At 38.6% G+C, this 19,465-nt stretch overlaps 1 protein-coding gene across 3 annotated transcripts in view; it reads left to right on the plus strand.

Moving 5' to 3' along the window:
• TRPC6 (transient receptor potential cation channel subfamily C member 6) overlaps window positions 1-19,465 on the plus strand; it is a gene marked incomplete at both ends in the record, with an annotated part of 104,441 nt that overhangs the window by 70,789 nt on the left and 14,187 nt on the right. For 2 of the 3 annotated variants that reach the window (XM_080930623.1, XM_080930624.1), the window contains 2 exons: window positions 11,423-11,639; window positions 16,866-17,099. In XM_080930623.1, the coding sequence (XP_080786749.1) occupies window positions 11,423-11,639; window positions 16,866-17,099 (451 nt within the window). The remainder of the gene's footprint in view (window positions 1-11,422; window positions 11,640-16,865; window positions 17,100-19,465) is intronic. The other variant, XM_080930625.1, reaches the window with a different exon arrangement.

Below are 19,465 nucleotides of genomic sequence, written 5' to 3' on the forward strand. Positions count from 1 at the left end.
CCAGCATGTGCATGCCTATAGGCTGCCCACCAGAGCATGGGTAGCCTCTCAGCAACTGCCCGTGTCCCAATCTTAGCAAGGAGCACTTGCTAACCACTCCAGCCAGGGGTGGGACTTCATGACATTTCAGACAATGAGAGACAAGTAAAATCCTAAAAATTCACCTGAAGCAAAATACTATCACTATCTTTGAAATGAATTGTCAGCCTATTTTTCCTTATTTTTCCTCTAAGCATTTAGATAGACACAGTTTTGTGCATTTTAAAATTCTAGTTTTACTGGGTTCATCTATCAAAGGCTTCCTCAAATTTGATCAGTATTTCTCCTGCAACGGTATTCGAGAAAAGAAATATATTTTGTGTGCATGTTACCTTGTGTCTTGCTTAGGTTTCACTGCTGTGAAGAGAGACCATGACCAAGGCAAAGCTTATAAGGTTTAACATTTAATTGGGGCTGCCTTACAACTTCAGAGGTTCAGTCCATGATGATTAAGGTGGGGGCATGGAAGCAGTGCAGGAGGAGCTGAGAGTTTTACATCTTCATCTGAAGGCCTCCAGGAGAAGGCAGGCATTTAGGATGAAGGTCTTAGAGCTTATTTCCACAGTGACACACTTCCTCCAACAAAGCCACACCTATTCCAGCAAGGCCATACCTTTTAATCATGCCATTCTTTGGCCAAAAATACTGAACACAACACATTCTTCTTCCTGACCCACATAAGCTTCTTCAAACACACGAATCTGTGGCATCCATTCCTAGTCATAGCATAATGCAAGGTACATTTAAACCAACTTCAAATGTCCCCATAGTCTATAGCAGTCTCAACTTTGTTAAAAGTCCAAAGTTCAAAATCTCTTCTGAGATTCATGCAGTCTCCTAACTGTAATCTTGTATAAAGCAAAAAAAAAAAAAAAAAAAAAAAAAAAAAAAAAAATCCTGGACCAACACTAGACAGAAAACCAGCTGGGCAAACTTGAAACTCCACATCTCCATATCTGGTGTCAAAGTTTTCAGATCTCCAACTCCTTTCATCCTTGCTGACTGCTGTTGGCATTCAGCAGCATCAAACTTCATTCTCTTGGGCTAGTTATATTTCCTGTCAGCAGCTTTCCAGTAGGTATTCTATGGTTCTGACACCTCTAACATCTTAGGGTATTCCAGGGAACTTCAATATTTCAGCTTCTGATTCCAGTGTCTGGAATTCACCCATGATCTTCTGGGTTCCTCAAAAGGGCTTGGGACACTTCTCCAGCTCTGCACTCTGTAGCACTTTAGGCTCTGGTTGACTCCATTCCATTGCTGCTGGTGTTCCTGGTGGTCATCCCATGGTATGGGCATCTCCAGTATGCTGGGGTTTGTCACTGCAACTAGGCTTCACCAATAGGCTCTCTTAGGTTCTATCTACGGTACCAAGCCTCAATTTCTTTTCATGACCCTTTTAACCCTGGGCCATCAACTGCAACTGAGACTGCACCTTCACCAATGGCTTTCCATGTCCTCTCACAGTAACAAGCCTCAGCTGCTGTCCATGACCAATCCATGCCTTCAAATCCAGTACCACCTTTGTGACTCTTACACATTACCAAGTTCAGCTGAAACAGGAGGTTGACTGTTTCTGGAACACAGCTTCTTTGCGCTCTCAGAAAACTCTTCTCAGAGGATTTCACCTCAGTGATGTTGGTCCCTTCTTAATCACTTCTAGCTTCCTAGCTCCAGCTAACCAGCACCAATTGTCCCAGTAGTCCCTGACAGCATCCAAGCCAGCATGATGCACGAGGAACTTAGAGTTCTGCATCGTCATGTGAAGACCTTTAGGAGAACACTGGCTTCCAGGCAGCTAAAATGAGGGTCTAAGAACCCATGCCCACAATAACACCCTTCCTCCCCACTTATTCTAACAAGGCCACACCCAGTAATAGTGTCACTGCCTTATTCAAACCACCACACATTTTATGGTCATGGAACACTAGTAGAAATGCTACTACAAGGTTTGTTTCAGTAAAGAATGTCTATATCAAGGAGAAATACACTATTAGATAAGCAACAATGGCCACCTGTTGTTAAAGCATAAACTGTGCAGGCTTTGGTAAAAACCAGGCCTTGCTTTTTTGATAAAAGTTCAAACAGAATAAAGAATTATTTATCAGGACTGAGTGTTGAATTCAAGGCCTCGGACATGCTAGGTAAACACTCTACCATCAAGTGACAATTTTAATTCTCTTTAAACTGTTTATTTTGAGACAAGATCTCACTGACTTGCCTGTTCATGCCTTGAGCTTGTGATCTTTGAGTGAGATTGCTATGTAGCTGGGCCTACAGGTCCACTATGCTAGGCATGAGGGACACTGACCTACCATCCTGTTAAACAGGGATATGAATTTGGAGCCTGCAACTTTTCATCATGTTTTTGAAGCCACATTTCTAGTTCTGTTAAATATCAAATCTGAGTCTTACTAAAATAATTCACAGATAAACACAGTCTGGTACATCTATTTTGTGTGTTGGCTAGACATATCAGGAGGTAACTGCAGTTTCTAGACACAGGTGGCCCTCATTTTAGGCACTTGTTATGTGGAGGACTTTGCATCAGCATTTCCAACATGGTGTCTTATGACCCAGATGCTGCAGGCATTTCAGTCACTGAAGGTCCATGTCCTGACTCACACTGGATGCTGGTATAGGTCTTTTAAGCAGTGGCAACTTCCTCACTACTCACAGTGATAACATTAGGAATCCACTTCCATGGAATTTTCCCCTTGTAATTTATGAGAGCAAAACTTGACCATATATAAAGTACACATTGATGACACAAACAATAAAAGATTTATTAGAAATTATATTCATTGTCCAGTTTTCTTATATAAAGTTGTGCAGTTTGTTGTATATGAAATTGTATTCTAATTCCAAGGAAATTAATTGAAAAACATTTATCTTTACTCTTTCTCTCTCTGTGGTATGTGGCACGTATATGTACACTTGTGTGTACATGAGTGTACATATGCATGTACATATATACACACACAACAAACACAGGTGTGTAGTGTATGGTGTATATGTATATGTATATGTATGTAGGTGTATGAGTGTGTGTGTGTGTATGTGTGGTGTGTGGTATGTATGGGTATATGTGTCTGTGTTCATAAATGTATGTGTGCATGTGTGTATGTATGTGTGTCTATGTACTGTGTGGTATATGGTGTGTGTATTATATGAATGTGTCTGTATAAGTATATTAAGTATGTGTATGTGTGTGTGCTGAGTGGTATGTGGTGTGTGGTATTGGTGTATGTGGTGCATGCATCTGTGTTCATGACTGTATGTGTGCATGTATATATGTGTGTGAGCATGTGTGTGTGCATTTCATGTATCCATGTGTGCACATGTGTGTGTGCACATGTTATGTGTACGTGTGCGTGTGCATGTGTGCATGTGTGTGTGTGTCTGTCTGTCATAGGACATGTGTGGAGATCTGAGGGCATCTTCATAGAGTTCATTTTTTCTGTCCACATTTCTGTGTGTTTCATGAACAAGGACCCAAGGACCTAAGAGCATTCACCTGCTCAGCTGTCTTGTTGGCATTGCTCCCATTTTCCATAAAATGAGAAATTCTTTTTAATTTAAAATGTTGAGAGTTTTGCATATTCATCATATTATATAATGAATTTTCCTTATTTATATCCTATACTGCTCCCTACCTTAGTATGTTTTAATGCTCTGCATTATTTGATTTTTAAAAGTCCTCTGGTCTCTTATAGTAGTAATACTACAAACTATTCCAAACCCATTTCCTAGCCTGATGGCAGCTACAGGCCTTCAGAAGAGTAAATCATGACCTCCAATTCTGCAGGAAGAAAACGTGAGCATAGAAAAGTTAAGGAATCTGTACAAACTTGCAAGTAATAAGGTTTAGGATTTAACTTTTAAGAAATACAGTTTCTAGACAGCTGCCGAATTCTCTATCTTTGACATCTGCTTTCCTCTCTTCTGAGTTAGTGTCTCGCCTGCATGTGTTTTAACCCCCTCTTCTGGGCACAGGCTGGACTCCTGCATCTTTGTTTCTGTTTCCCAAGGCTTCAGGAGGTAGTTCAGTAGGGTTGTGTTTCTTCTCACTCTGCGGTCATGCAACCGTGACAACCTTTCTACAGTGAACGCCGTTCCTTTCCTGGGAGCCATGGGCAGGAATCGCAGTGTTTCCTTAAGCCTTTGCAGCTTGCCCCAGATTTACACATTTCTTACATTTTACCTAAATCTTAACTATCTGATTTCTGTCTCCATTTCTTCTGCGATGGGAATGGTTCTTTTGAACATTTGTTTTCAACCCTAACTTGTCAGCATTGAGGCAAACAACTAGTTTAAACAGGCATTTTCAGAGTATTTTCCTCATATCTAAAATCTGTTTTTGGTTACTATTTATCTTTAGAATCAAGGTGAGGAAGTCTGTAATTTTATCATTCCCACTGAACTAATCAATATTACTGGGCCATAGAACTGATTTATTTTTTAATAATAATAATATCTTTGGCTAAATTGGTGTCTTTACTTTAAATACTTTTGATTTTCTTTTTTTTTTGGGGGGGGGGTGAAATTTTTTCAAGCTTTGTTATTTTAACAAAGTTACTATAATGGATGTTCTTTTTTATTGGATATATTTTATTTACATTTCAAATGTTATCCCCTTTCCCAGTTTCCCCTCAATAAACTCCTATCCTATCCCCCCTGTCATTGCTTCTGTGAGGGTGCCTGACCTCTCTTCCCACCCTGACATTTCCCTACTATGGGGCATTGGCAGGACCAAGGGCTTCTCTTCCAATTGATGCCTAACAAGGCCATCCTCTGCTACATATGCAGCTGGAGCAAAAGGTCCATCCATGTGTACTCTTTGGACAGTTGATTAATCCCTTGGAGCTCTGGTTGTTGGTACTGTTGTTTTTATGGGGTTGCAAATCCCTTCAGCTCTTTCAATGCTTTCTCAAACTCTTCCATCGAGGACCCTGCTCTCAATTCAGTGGTTGGCTGTGGGCATCTGCCTCTGTATTTGTTGTGATCTGGCAGAGCCTCTCAGGAGAGAGTTATATTAGGCTCCTGTTAATATATAATTCTTGGGATCACCAATATTGTCTGGGTTTGGTGGTTGTATATGGGCTGGATCTCCAGGTGGATCAGTCTTTGGATGGCCTTTGCTTCAGTCTCTGCATCAAACTTTGTCTTCTTATTTCTCCTGTGGATATTTTTGTTCCCCCTTCTAAGAAGTACTGAAGCATCCACACTTTGTTCTTCCTTATTTGAGTTTGATGTGGTCTGTGAATTGTATTGTTGGTAATCCAAGCTTTTGGGCTAATATCCACTTATCAGTGTGTGTATAACATGTACGTTTTGTTTTTTGGGTTTGTGTGTGTGTGTGTGTGTGTGTGTGTGTGTGAGAGAGAGAGAGAGAGAGAGAGAGAGAGAGAGAGAGAGAGAGAGAGAGAGAGAGAGAGAGATTGAGTTACCTCACTCAGGATATTTTCTAGTTCCATTCATTTGCCTAAGAATTTCATGAAATCATTGTTTCTAATAGCTGAGTAGTACTTCATTGTGTAAATGTACAACAATTTCTGCATTCATTCCTCTGTTTAAGGACATTTAGCTTTTTTTCCAGCTGCTGGATATTATAAATAAAGCTGCTATGAACATAAAGGGGCATGTTTCCTTGTTATAGGTAGGAGCATCTTTTGGGTATATGCCCAGGAGTGGTATAGCTGGGTCCTCAGGAAGTACTATGTCCAATTTTCTGATTTCCACCAGACCGATTTCCAGAGTGGTTGTACCAGCTTGCAGTCCCACCAACAATGGAGGAATGTTCCTTTTTCTTTACATCCTCACCAGTATCTGCTCTCACCTAAGTTTTGATCTTAGCCATTCTAACTGGTGTGAAGTGGAATCTCAGGGTAGTTTTGGTTTCCATTTACCCACTGACCAAGGATGATGAACATTTCTTTAGGTGCTTCTCAGCCATTTGATATTCTTCAGTTGAGAATTTTTTGTTTAGCTCTGTCCCCTATTTTTTAATAGGGGTATTTGATTCTCTGAGTTCTAACTTCTTGAGTTCTTTGTATATATTGAATATTAGTTTTCAATCAGATGTGGAATTAGTAAAGATCTTTTTCCAGTCTGTCAATTGCCGTTTTGTCCTAATGACAGTGTCCTTTGCCTTACAGAAGCTTTGAAATTTCATGAGGTCCCATTTGCTGATTCTTGATCTCAGAGCATAAACCATTGGTGTTCTGTTCTATTACTTTCAGTGTGTCTGGTTTTATGTGGAGGTTATTAATCCACTTAGACTTGAGCTTTGTAAAGATTGATAAGAATGGATTGATTTGCATTCTTCTACATGCTGACATCCATTTGTTGACAATGCTATTTTTTTTTCCAGTGGATGGTTTCATCTCCTTTGTCAAAGATCAAGTGACCATAGGCTTGTGGATTAATTTGTGGGTCTTCAATTCTATTCCATTGATCTACCTGTCTATCTCTGTATCAATACCATACAGATTTTATCTATTGCTTTGTAATACAGCTTGAGGTCAGGAATGATGATTTTCTCAGAAGTTTTTTTTTAATTGCTTAAAATAGCTTCTGTTATCCTGAACTTTTGTTATTCCAATGAATTTGCAAATTGCTCTTTCTAACTTTATGAAGAATTGAGTTGGAATTTTCTTATATAGCCACAAAAATATGCACAAATTTTTAGGAATATATATTTTCACAAATACTGCTTGTCCTTCGGTTGCTCATAGATTAAAAAACTAGAAGTGGAATTAATAATGCTTAAAAAGAAGTACTTACTTTCTTTTTCTTTAAATATTTATTTTGTTTTCATGTGCATTGGTGTTCTGCTTGGCATGCCTGGGTGAGGCCGTTAGGTCTTGGAGTTACAGACAGCTGTTTTGGTGCTGGAAATTGAACCAAAGTCCCCAGTCAGTGCTCTCTGCTGCTGAGCCACCTCTCCAGTCCCAACACTCTACCTCAATCTCTCCCATGAGCACACATCTGTCATACTGGCAACTGGAACCTCATTAAAAAAAAAAGACACAACAAAGGGTTAATATCCTGTCCTAGACCAGCTCAGGGAAACATGGGTCCCCCAAAGCTGCAACATGACTTCGCCAGACTTGAGGCCTAAGCCTCATGGCCAACATGAAACTTGGTTTAATCCGTCCTCTTTTAAATCATTTTAATTACATGCAAAAAGGTAACATCAGTCCTGAGACAGGGATCAAGAGAGATAACAACCAAAGTTCCTGTAAACATCTTACTGGAGGTCAGGTAAAAAAGGTCAGAGACAAAAATTGATACTGCTGTGCCTACATCCTGAAAACCGCTCTGCCCTGAGCTGCATTCCTAAGGATATCACTTGGAGCTTCAAATATGAATGTACTTCCCTGTGCCACATTCTTAAAAGCCCTGCTCCAGATGTAGATGTAGATGTAGATGTACTTCCTTATAGCCTTATCCCAGGGGCTCTGCCTAGAGTTACAGATACCAATGTGGTTAATATTAGCCCTTACAGGGCGTAGCACAGAAGCCAGATTCCTGCCTATAGTCAGCTTCAGGGTTCTGGTAAAATTAATAATATTATTACCCTGCTACCAACTGTCTAGAGGTTCCAAAAATGCTCTCCACAATATCTAGAATATACAAAGAACTCAGTAAACAAAGAATCAAGGAAACTAATGTGTAACACACAGTCTAAGCAGGTTGTATTTATGTATAAAATATACAGGAAAGTTAATGAAAAGACATAAGTTTGAAAGAGAGCAATAAAGGACATATGAAAGTATTGGGGGAGGAGAAAAACTCAGAGAATGATTTATTATAACCTCAAAAAACCTTAAACATATCTTAAATGGACTAGGGATATAAACAAAGGGTTTCCCATAGAAGAAATGGCTAAGAAATACCTCATAAAGTGTTTATCGCTTTATAAATTAATAGAACAAAAATTTTAAAACTTTAAGATTTCATCTTGCCCTAGTCAAAATGACTTAAGATTGACAAAATAACTTGAAACAAATGCTAATGATATTGTAGAGAAAGAGGAACCCTCCTTCTCTGTTGACAAGGATGAAGATTGGTGTAGATTTCTGGAAGTCAGTATGGGAAGCTCTCAGAGAGAGCAGAGAAAATACCCTACTGTATGGCCTAGCTCGGCAGACCACTGCTGGGCATTTCCTCCAGGACTAACGTCTCATGTCACTGACCCTTGCTCAGTACATAGACATCCTGGTAACAGTCACCAGGACATGGGAACAACCTAAATGTTCTTCAACAGAAGATGGGACAGGACAAATACCACCAAAGATATTTGATGAAGCCTTGAGGAATGATATTTTGTTTTAATTTACCTAAAGTTACAGTACACATATAATGTATAGAAAATTATGCCACTATGCCACTTGGGCTGACAATATTGCCCACAAGAACTACACACTAAGAAAAACCCAAGTAACCAAGTGTAAGAAACTGCCTTTTGAATGGTCGGACAAGGCAGTCCTAGCAACTTCCCAAACAGTATAGATTAGGAATGTAGCTCTTGGTTGCCTTGTGGGGGTGGAAGTTGGCTCTTATCGATGAAGATATACCATGCTTAAAACATAGGACTTGGATGATTATGCTCTGGATTGGACCTAAAAATCCTTCTTCCTATGGTATAGTTTCTGTAATAGCAGAAAATATTATACAAGCTGCCAAGTGCGGGGGGGGTGATTAAAGTAGTTCTGCTGAGACAGAGTACCTATGAACAACAGCAGTGATGCAATAATTGGTCCACACATGTTGATGGTGACCAATAGCTCTCTAATTGGATTGAGACCCACTCAGGAGGGAAATTGGCCTGTACTAGAAACCTAGCCAACTTTCTAGGGCTACTGAGGTCATAAAGTTGAGAATAAAACACTACCCCCACTTTATTAGACAATCATAATTCTTTACTACACTCTAAATACATTCTACACCCCCCCCAAAAAAAAAAAAAACCCAAGAGATCAATCATGGGGATCCAGACTTACCAGTTACATCTACATCACAGCTCCTGCATCCTTGACTCAGGAAACTTCAGAGAAGACAGAAAAATTATAAAACTCAGAACAACAGAACGTCTACTGTAAAACAGTCTCTCTGAGAACTGGCTGAATAAACAAGAAAGCAATAACTATTAACAAAGAACTAAAAGAACTATAGGCTATTCTTGTGAAATTGATTGTTTCTACATTTCCTGATGAAATTTTTTAGATCTCTTATGCATAATATCATATCATCTGGAAAAGAAAATACTTTGACTTTTTGTTTTTCTAATTCTATCCCTTTATTTTTCTTCTCTTGCCTTATTACTCCAGCTAGTACTTCAAGAGCAATATTGAAAGGAAGTGGGTAGACCTGTCTCATTTTCTATAGTATTGCTTCAAGGTTCTCTTCATTCAGGATAAAGTTGGGTGTGGATTTATCACATATACCTTTAATGTTTTGAGGAGTTCTCTCCAGTCCTACTCTCTTGAACACTTTTATCATGAAATCATGTTTGATTTTGTCAAAGTCCTTTCCTATATCTACTGAGAAGATTGCTTTTTGTCTTTAAATCCATTTATATAATTTATTATTATTTATTTACTTAGGTATGTTGAATTAAACATGTGTTTTCCGGATATGGCCAGTTTGATTAAAGTGGGTGATATTATTAATTTATGCCTGTATTTGTATGTATTTTATTGAGGATTTTTGAATCTATGTTCATCAATGATATTGGCCTGTTATTTTTATTTTTGTTTTGTGTGTGTGTGTGTGTGTGTGTGTGTGTGTGTGTGTGTGTGTGTGTGTGTTAGTTGTGTCTTTAATTGGTTTGGGTATTAGTGTTATAGTATCTTCATAGAATGAATTTGGAAGTGACACTTATCTTCTCTTTTGAGGAAGGGAAGTGGTTAAAGAAGAACTTATTGTAGCTTCTTTTTGGAAAGTGTGGTAGAATTCTGCTGTGAATACATCTGGCCCTGAAACACTTAGTTGGAAGACTTATTGCAGTTTCAGTCTCCTGTGTCTGTTTAGCTTATTGGTTTCTTCCAGGTTTAATTTTGATAGTTTGGATAAATAAGAAAAATCCATTTAAAAATATATTCTACCTTAATAGAATACAGGTTTTTTCAAGTATTACCTTAAATATTTTGTATTCCTTTGGTGTATGTTATAGTGTTTCTCTCTCTCTCTCTCTCTCTCTCTCTCTCTCTCTCTCTCTCTCTCTCTCTCTCTCTCTCTCTCTTTCTCTCTCTCTCTCTTTCTGATTCTGTTAATTTGGGTTCTCTTTCTTTAGTGGGGCCAAGTGTCTGTCAATCTTGTTTATTTTCCCTGAGAACCAGTTCTTAAGTACAATTATTCTTTGTGGTTTTTTCTTTGTTTCTTTTTCATTAATTTCTGTTCTTATTTTTACTTTTTTCTTCTCATCTACTGGGTTGTGTTTGGATCAATTAATCAAGAGAAAAACCATAATATTAAATGTATATGAACCAATCACTGGTGCAACAAATTTTAAACAAAGCCCACTCATGAAATTAAAGACAAAGATTAACACAAGCTCAATAGTAGTAGTCATTCTCAAAGTCCCGCTTTTATAAGAAACAGGTCATCTGGACAAAAATAAACAGAGAAACATCAGGATTAAATGAGATCTTCCATCAAATGGACCTAACAGATGTCTATAGAATAGTCCACTGAAATGATTCTAACAGATTTATATAGAATAGTCCACTGAAATGATTCTAACAGATGTTTATAGAATAGTCCACTGAAATGATTCTAACACATGTCTACACTATAGTCCACTGAAATGATTCTAGCAGATGTCTACACTATAGTCCACTGAAATGATTCTAACAGATGTCTATAGAATAGTCCACTGAAATGATTCTAACAAATGTCTACACTATAGTCCACTGAAATGATTCTAGCAGATGTCTACACTATAGTCCACTGAAATGATTCTAGCAGATGTCTACACTATAGTCCACTGAAATGATTCTAACACATGTCTATAGAATAGTTCATTGAAATCATTCTACTCAGCAACACATGGAAGCATCTCAAAGCTGAAAAACTGAACTAATCCCATATATCCTATCTGACCATTACATAATAAAACCTAAGATCCACAGCAAACAGAACTCTAGTAGGTATATAAACTCACTGAGATAAACATGGTCAGAAAATTTATAACAGCATAAAAATCATTTCCCTGTTACAAGCCATGTAAATATGTATGGCTATTTTAAGAGAAGGTTGAAATATGAAAATGTGTGTGTGAGAGAGAGAGGGGGTGGGGAAGGAGGGGAAGGGAGGGAGAGTGGGAGGGAGAGGGAAGACAAAGGTAACATTCTTCTGTTGATGTGTGTCACGGCAGATGGGGAAGATACTGCGAGGACCATTCATGAAGTTTGTAGCCCATGCAGCCTCCTTCACCATTTTTCTGGGGCTGCTTGTCATGAATGCAGCTGACAGATTTGAAGGCACCAAGCTCCTCCCTAATGAAACCAGCACAGATAATGCAAGACAGCTGTTTAGGATGAAAACATCCTGCTTCTCGTGGATGGAGATGCTCATTATATCCTGGGTAATAGGTAAAGACTGACTTCTTGTTGCTTTCTGCAGCCTTAGCAGTTGGATTGAATCATGCTGATTGTTGCACACAAATGTATGCAGCAGGAAATAGTGTTCCATGCACTGTGACTTTCTTTGTGATCTTACACAGTTGCTATGGTGGCCTTATGACCAGTCACAGTCTCTTCATATGCCGTGTGATAGCTGCATTCCCACCTCATCCCCCGAAAGGAAGAAAACCAGCAGGATGCTGTTAGTCAAACCCACCATTATGTGAGGTTTGGGAGATCTTTGATTTTGAGTTTGAAAACAGCCATGTTATTTTTTGTTGAGATTTAAGAGAAACTGAAGCTAATAGCCACTCATTTTTTTATTAAATTTTATTATGTTCAAAGCCGTTGACATACCACAAACCACAGAGTTTCTATGTACCTCAGATTTGCAAACTGTTATATATAATAATATTTTTATTGAGTTATGTGAGCATTAAATTTCTCACGTTCTTCGGTGGCTTGTGGAAGAGAAGCAATTCAGTATAAGGCATTACGAGATTTAACTTGACGTTAGAGCCCACTTACACCTGTGGATTGTCACAAATTGCAAAACACGCAAGAAAAGTGTCTCATCGATATTCATGAATATTCAACAGGTATTTCCTGTTACTGGGCAATAAGGACACCTATTCAGTTGAGTGGAACTAATCTGGCTAACAAATCAATAAGTCAACAATAAAAATCTCAATTGTACAAAATGCTAGAGTTGGGGACTTTTAAGATAGAGTACAGATTAGACTTTAAATCTGTGACAGGTGAGAAGCACAAGCAGGAACCTTCCTAAATACCACTGGCACCTTCAAGTTAAGGCTTTGGGGAAAATAAAATGTTAACTAAACCAAGCATTTGAAGGATAAGGACACAGACGGCCTGGGAGCACTAGGTGTTGAGCTGTGACAAGCTTGGACCACTTGAGATATGAGCCTGTTGCAGCTGGTGTCAGAGTGCTTCATGGATGTGGGTGACAGATGTAGGTAGTCAAATGATCAGAGGGTGATTTCCTGTGGTTGGTGATGGGTTCAGGGCACATTTCAGAAATGTTTTTTATGGTTTTGCGGTAGAGGGAAACCTGAAGGAGAGGTGAGCAGAGGCTGAGCCCATTGGAGGAAAGTTACCTGAGTTCATCATGGATAAAGAGAACCTGAGAGTGGCTTAAAGGTTGAGCTGTTAATAATTGGTAATTGTTCTGTGTCGATGGAGGTTGTGGATTGGAAGGTGTTACTGTCCTCTACAGGGGAGAACACAGATGCCCATGCTTAGAATGTGGAACGTGAAAAACTGCTTCTGAAATTTGTGATCATCTGTGAAATGTCCTAGCACTTCCAGAAATAAATGCCGACGAAATCATAGGAAGTTTGGCTCCTGGAAGTAGACTGACCATACACAAATTTGCAGGAATTCTTCAATCTCATGACTCTTAAGGTCTTGACTGCGTAGAATTCCCTCAGTAACACTATGTAGAAACATAAAGAGAAGCCTCCAGAGCTCTTGGTACAGAATCTCCAACAGTCCACAAGGTCTGTCCATCACCTGTCCATCTGAGTCACCCAGAGAAACAACTGCGGTTAATTTCATGTCACCTTTAGGACATCCATGCCTTCTTGGTGGCTTCATATTAGATCCCAAAAGATGACCAGTTGAAATATTAGAAGGGAGTGTGTCAGTCACAGCATGATTATTCTTAAATCAGAGCAATTCAATAGCTACCGAGTTATTCAGCACCTTTAAACCACAAACACATTTCTTGGAAAAACAGTTTTTCTTTGGTTTTTACTAAAACATTGGCAAATCTAGGACAAACTACAAGACTTTCACTTTTCCTTAACTCTTTCTTTTATAGTTTAATTGACAAAACTGGAAGAGGTATATTTTATCTCTGTTTTATGACTAAAGAGTAAGCATTATTACATTACCTTTATCTCATTACATGAAGTGCTAGCTTTTTACTATATCAGTATAAGTAAGACATGCAGTGCAGAGATGGGCACATAGGGCAGGCTCAGGAGATCTCAGATACTTATAAAAAGCTATCATCATTTTCTTCACAGGGTGAGTATTTCCTATTAAAAAGAGATGTCTTCTTAAGTGCAAAATTGAGAGAATTAGAGATAATGAATGTTCATTTCATTCTGTATCAAAATGTATTGTCTTCATAATTTGCTATTTTTAGTATGGACTTAGATACTTTTCACTGAAAAAAAAAAACAAAGCTGAGAATATCAAATTAATATTTTGATATGTTACAAAGAAAAGCATTTTCTATAGAAGAACTGCCCGTTAATGTTTGTTTTACTTCAGAGATTATGTCATAATGCTTATTTGAAAAATGAAGCAGCCAGCCGTGCACATGTAGTATACGTGAGGTTCCTTGTTTGTTTTCTTGTTGCTTTGTTCTTGCAAAAATGTCACAAAGCCTTCTACACATATTAAGAAAAAAATTGTTTATGTGGGTCACAGACTGGATGTGTCGCCTTGGTTGGTAGAAAATACTCATGTTTTTAAAAACAGAAAGCAAATCTATATGATTTTCATTTGATAAAAATTCGAACAGCCAAAGAGCAGAACTGATTTTATAAGAGATTTGTGCAGAGTAATTCACACCCAAGTTGGTGTAAGGTCTAGCAGGAACGCAAGGCAGGGTGTGTGCTTGAAAGTGCTAATGTTCATGGGTCGATAGTGAGTTGCTGGGAAAGCACAAACAATCCTGGGTTCACTCTAAGAGGGTAGTAAGCACACTCAGACTGCCACTGTCCTGCTGTGGAGACTAAGGCTGCAAATTAACAAAGAACAGTGCATGCCTGTCACAGCAACTGTAGAGCAAGTGACCTCACAGTGTGTTCTTTGGAGGATTTGTGAGAGTTACTGTTCTCACTGACGGTGATAGAAAGAAGGGGGCACAATATTGTAACTTGAGCTTTATTCCATTGGTGGCGAGGGTCTCATTTAGAGAGAAAGAAAGAAGATGAACTATGCCTGGAAGGAGGGCCAAGCAGGGTACGTTGAAGCCCAAGCCTGCTCAGTTTCACAGATCAACATGACTCTGCTAGAGAAGCTCTTTAGAGATATTCAAGTGTAAAGGGAGCTGACTTGTCAGGCTCTCCGAGCAGAAACAGAGCCAGCGTATTCTCTTTGAAGTCCTCACAGTGTGGCAGCAGAGCAGAGTCTCCCTCAGCAGTAGTTAAGCCCCTCCCTCACCCAGTGCTGGTCAAGCAGTGAGGTCTCTACGGAGAACTGTCTGGCATAGGGAAGAAGCCATACTAGGTGTGGGCAGTTTCTAAACCAACAGCTCAGAGGTGAAGATGGACATACATCCTTTAAGCTGATACCTCTGAATACTCACGGTGGTCTGTCAGCTACAGCAAGATTTATATTTATATAAATTTATATAATATTTATACTATGGAAAAGCTGGTGGAAAGATATGAGGAAGAAGGAAAGCTTTAAGAATGGCGATTGTTTGAGTTTTATGGAGGTCTGTTGGTTCCTGTGATTGCAGACTTTGCAGTCCTCCTGTCACTTTAGTCGTTGCTGAGGTTGGGAGACACATGAAGATCACACCAAGAACTTAGATGTTTTTAGGTTTTCCATCCTGTTCACTGCTTTGCTGTGAATATGAGTCTTGCACTATTTCTCGTTACAAATTTGTAGGAGTTCATAGAAAGTCAATACCAATGCTCCCTTAACCTGAAATCTCCTGACAGGGGCAGGGAAATGGCCTTGCCGGTAAGATCACATTCTTTGATTCTTTGTGCTACACTGAGAAAAGCAGACGATGTGTTCTTGGAGCATAGGCCATGACACTTTCCTCATCTCCACAGGCTCCTCAGGCATCAGAGTGGTGTGTTCTGTGATACACATGAGGTGACTGTGAGAACTGGGGTGGGGTTCCTGAAGGTTAGGAGAGCACCCCACTTCAGTCAGCAGTTACCGGTGGAGCAAGGCTTGAACTTGGGGTGAAATGAGGAGGGCTCTAAGAGGGAATGGGATAACAGAGCAGAAGGCATTTTTAACTTCTTTTTAACTGAGTATTCTTCAAGTTAAGAAAGAGGATATGTGAATATTCTGAGTAAATCAAAGAAGGAAGGACAAAGTGCTATAGTTTCTTCACAAAAGCCAGCACTTCCTGATGGCTTTTACTTCTACATTGTCTTGCAAAGCAGGTCAATTTGCATCCTCATTTTGTGAGCTGCATTCCTGGATTTAGTGGAGAAGCAAAATCTCGCAACCAGTACTCCTAAAGACTGCATTAAATCTTTGACAAACCATGACGTGTTGTTAGTAAGTCCATCCCAGCAGTCAGCTCCTAGAAGTGCACCGGTACTGACGCTTCTTTCATTTCTTTTAGTCTTCCAAGATGCTCATTTAAAATGTGTTCACAAGCTGCATGCCATTTAAAAATTTTAAATTTATGGTATGTGTTCTGGTCCCCAAGATACATATAGAAATACTAAGTAACCAATACGGAGATAGAAAGAAGTGCAACTTTATTATGAAGAACTTTTTCTGAGGAAAACAGTGGGGAGGGAGTCAGGCAGGGGCTGCTAAACCAGTTGCATGCTAAGCCCTAAGTGTTGGAGAAGAGGGTAAACCATCTTTTGTTAGATGTGTTTGAACTTTCATTCACACTAAGAGAAATATGGCAAGGTCATTAATATTTGAGCCAAAGGCCCCATCAGAGGACTTTACGTGTTCCTCTGTCTGGCCGGGAGTGGTACACAGTTGGAAGAGTGGAAGTTGTTTTCAGTAGACAGTAGATGAGGCTCATGGTCAACAAAGGTTCTGTATTTATAAGTTAGCGTGTTATTCCTGTAACTCACAGTAATTTATATGATATCATATCCAATGTCTGCATAACTTTGTTGTGAAACTGTGAGCATTTCCATTTTAAATATGTGGGTATGTTGTGTTTGGGTTGTGTGGGTATGTTGTGTTTGATTTATCATAATGAACATCTTAATTATTTTTTCCATTGCTAGAAATAAAAGACAACTTCACTTGAGATTCTTGATCACTTGGTTGCTTTCTGAGAGCTCTGTGATGTTGTTGGGCTGTGGTTTTTCGGGTGGGAAAGGAAGGATGGGGAAAATTTACAGGATCTGAATAGCCAGTGAGACTTTTCCAATGGCTTTTCTTTGTGGAAGAGCTAAAGTCAGACCGAAATTGATCTGTTATATTAACCCTTTACTGATGCAGGCATGATATGGGCTGAATGCAAAGAAATCTGGACTCAAGGCCCCAAAGAATACTTATTTGAGTTGTGGAATATGCTTGACTTTGGGATGCTGGCAATCTTTGCAGCATCATTCATTGCAAGATTTATGGCATTCTGGCATGCATCCAAAGCTCAGAGCATCATCGATGCAAATGACACTTTAAAGGACTTGACAAAAGTCTCACTGGGTGACAACGTCAAATACTACAATCTGGGTGAGTTCATAATACTGATTAAACTAATGAAAATCAACTTGTGAAAAAGACATAAATATTAGTAGTTTTTCTCCACTTCACATAAATTTGTTTATTGATGGCATTTGTATTTGACAAATAGCATCAGTATCTGAAGAATTGTGCTTTCTGCCTCTCCTTTTTGTTTACCTTCTGATTGGAAACCTTTATTAATCATCTCCCATTATCTCAATTAGATAGCTATACAATCAACTGAAAATTACTATCTCATAGCTTATATCTATGCATCGTTATATTTTATTTTTATTTATGAGTCTCTACATGTGTTTCCCATGTAAAACCAAGTTCATAAAGAGTCCAGAAGTTGTTAGATATACTGAAGCTAGAGTTACAGGGGGCTATGAGCTGTTAGATGGGACTTATGGGAACTGAATTTGTGTCCTTTACAAAAGAAGCAAGCATTCTTAAGCATGGAGCCCTATCTCTACTCCATATTTTTTCCTAGTCTATTAAGATATATGGTCCACATTAGACAGTGATCCAAAAAGAACTACAATAGGTATTTGACCAATCATGTCTTCCATGTCATGAAAGCATCCCCTTCTTCCTAAAGCCTCTATTAAAATCTTCTTTTGGCTGTATCTCTGTCTATAATGGTGTAAGAAAGCAGAGATCTCACAGTGGGCACCCCTCATACATCTCAGTATCTCATTGATTAAACTCCCTTGACTGTTCACCTACTGCATAGACCCAAGCAAGTCCATTTTTAGTACTTTTGTAAAAACAGCTTTGAGTCGTTAGTAACTGTGGATAAAAAAGATATGGCTTTTTTTCTATTTTTTCTTCTCCTCCTCCTCTTTCTTCTTTTCCTCCTCCTTCTCCTCCTCCTCCTCCTCCTCCTCCTCCTTCTTCTTCTTCTCTCTCTCTCTCTCTCTCTCTCTCTCTCTCTCTCTCTCTCTCTCTCTCTCTCTCTTTTTTTTTTCAGATAGAGTTTCTCTGTATAGTACTGGCTGTGCCCTAAAACTCACTTTGTAAGCCATGTTGGCTTTGAACGCACAAAGGTCCATCTACTTATGCCTCCCAAGTGTCATAGTCAAAGATCAGGACCACCACACCTGGCCAAATATGGCTTCTTAGTGCAGGTTTTGTTGGAGCATTTGACAGGATCACATGTTGACGGCAGGTGTTCAATAGGCATTTGTCTAATCAAACATGTTTAACAATTGTGAAATTTTGAAATAGAAAAGTTCATATTTGAACTATGTATACATGATGAAATGATACTTGAATTTAAATAAGAAAGAAGATAATTTTTTGCAAAGCCATGATGAATACCATGTTATGTGAAACAAGACTGGTATGGACAAAAAAATTCTCATGATGTTACTTATATGTGTGTTGTCATGGGAGTACACCATGTTCTTACCACACAGAAAAAGTATGTGAAGTGATTGATATTTTAATTATATTAACTTAATCAGTATGACATGTCAAAATATGTGACATTGAACCCACATACACATGATTTTTAAAAGTTTATATTTGAACCTATTTTCCTGTCAAGACATATAAACTCTTTCAAACCAAAAGTCTTTGAAGTCTCCACAAGGGCTTTCAGTCAATAGTAATGTCACTGTTTCCAACCAGGCATTGAATACGATGAGAGATTAAATGACTATGGAGTTGAGTTCTAATAATCATTCCTAAACCTGACCAAAGGGTAGATTTCATAAGTCTGAACCAAACAGATCACCAAAACTGAGTAGCAGAAATTTCCACAAATATCATCCAATTTTCAGACAGCAGTGGACAGCTAATGTCTCAGTGAGGGGTGGCAGGGTGACTGCAATAAATGGTTGACCATGAGACTAAAGAAGTCAATGCAAGTCCCATCCCTGATTAACAAGCCAGGTGAGATATTCTTCTCCCCTGGAGAAAGGTGACTAAGGAATGGATATAAAGTTTAATATTTGCCAAAGGAAAATCATCCCTCCCATAGAAACTTGGCTTGAGGGAAATATAGTCCTTTTGAATATTTATTGAAACTCTCTAGTGAGAAGTCTATTAACATTCAAATGGCACCTTTGTGTGTTTAATGTCTATATCACTAAGGCATCTCCATTATGAATTCTTAGTACCTATTTCAATTCTAAGTTTTTAATTTAAGGAGTTTCTAAGCTATATTTAAAAAATCTATTTATAGGGAATATTCAAACACTACAAAAACATATTCATAAGTCCTGTGTTATCCTTTTCCAATTCTAATTCTCTGCAAATAAGGAAATGCAAATTTATAATTATATATATTTGCTTCTTATAAATATATATATTGCTTCTTACATACTGTGCTGCATTTTTCTTCATAATGGTCCCTTAAGTGGGTTTTG

Source organism: Micromys minutus, assembly GCF_963924665.1.
Source record: "Micromys minutus genome assembly, chromosome: 16".
Taxonomy (NCBI): Eukaryota; Metazoa; Chordata; class Mammalia; order Rodentia; family Muridae; genus Micromys; species Micromys minutus.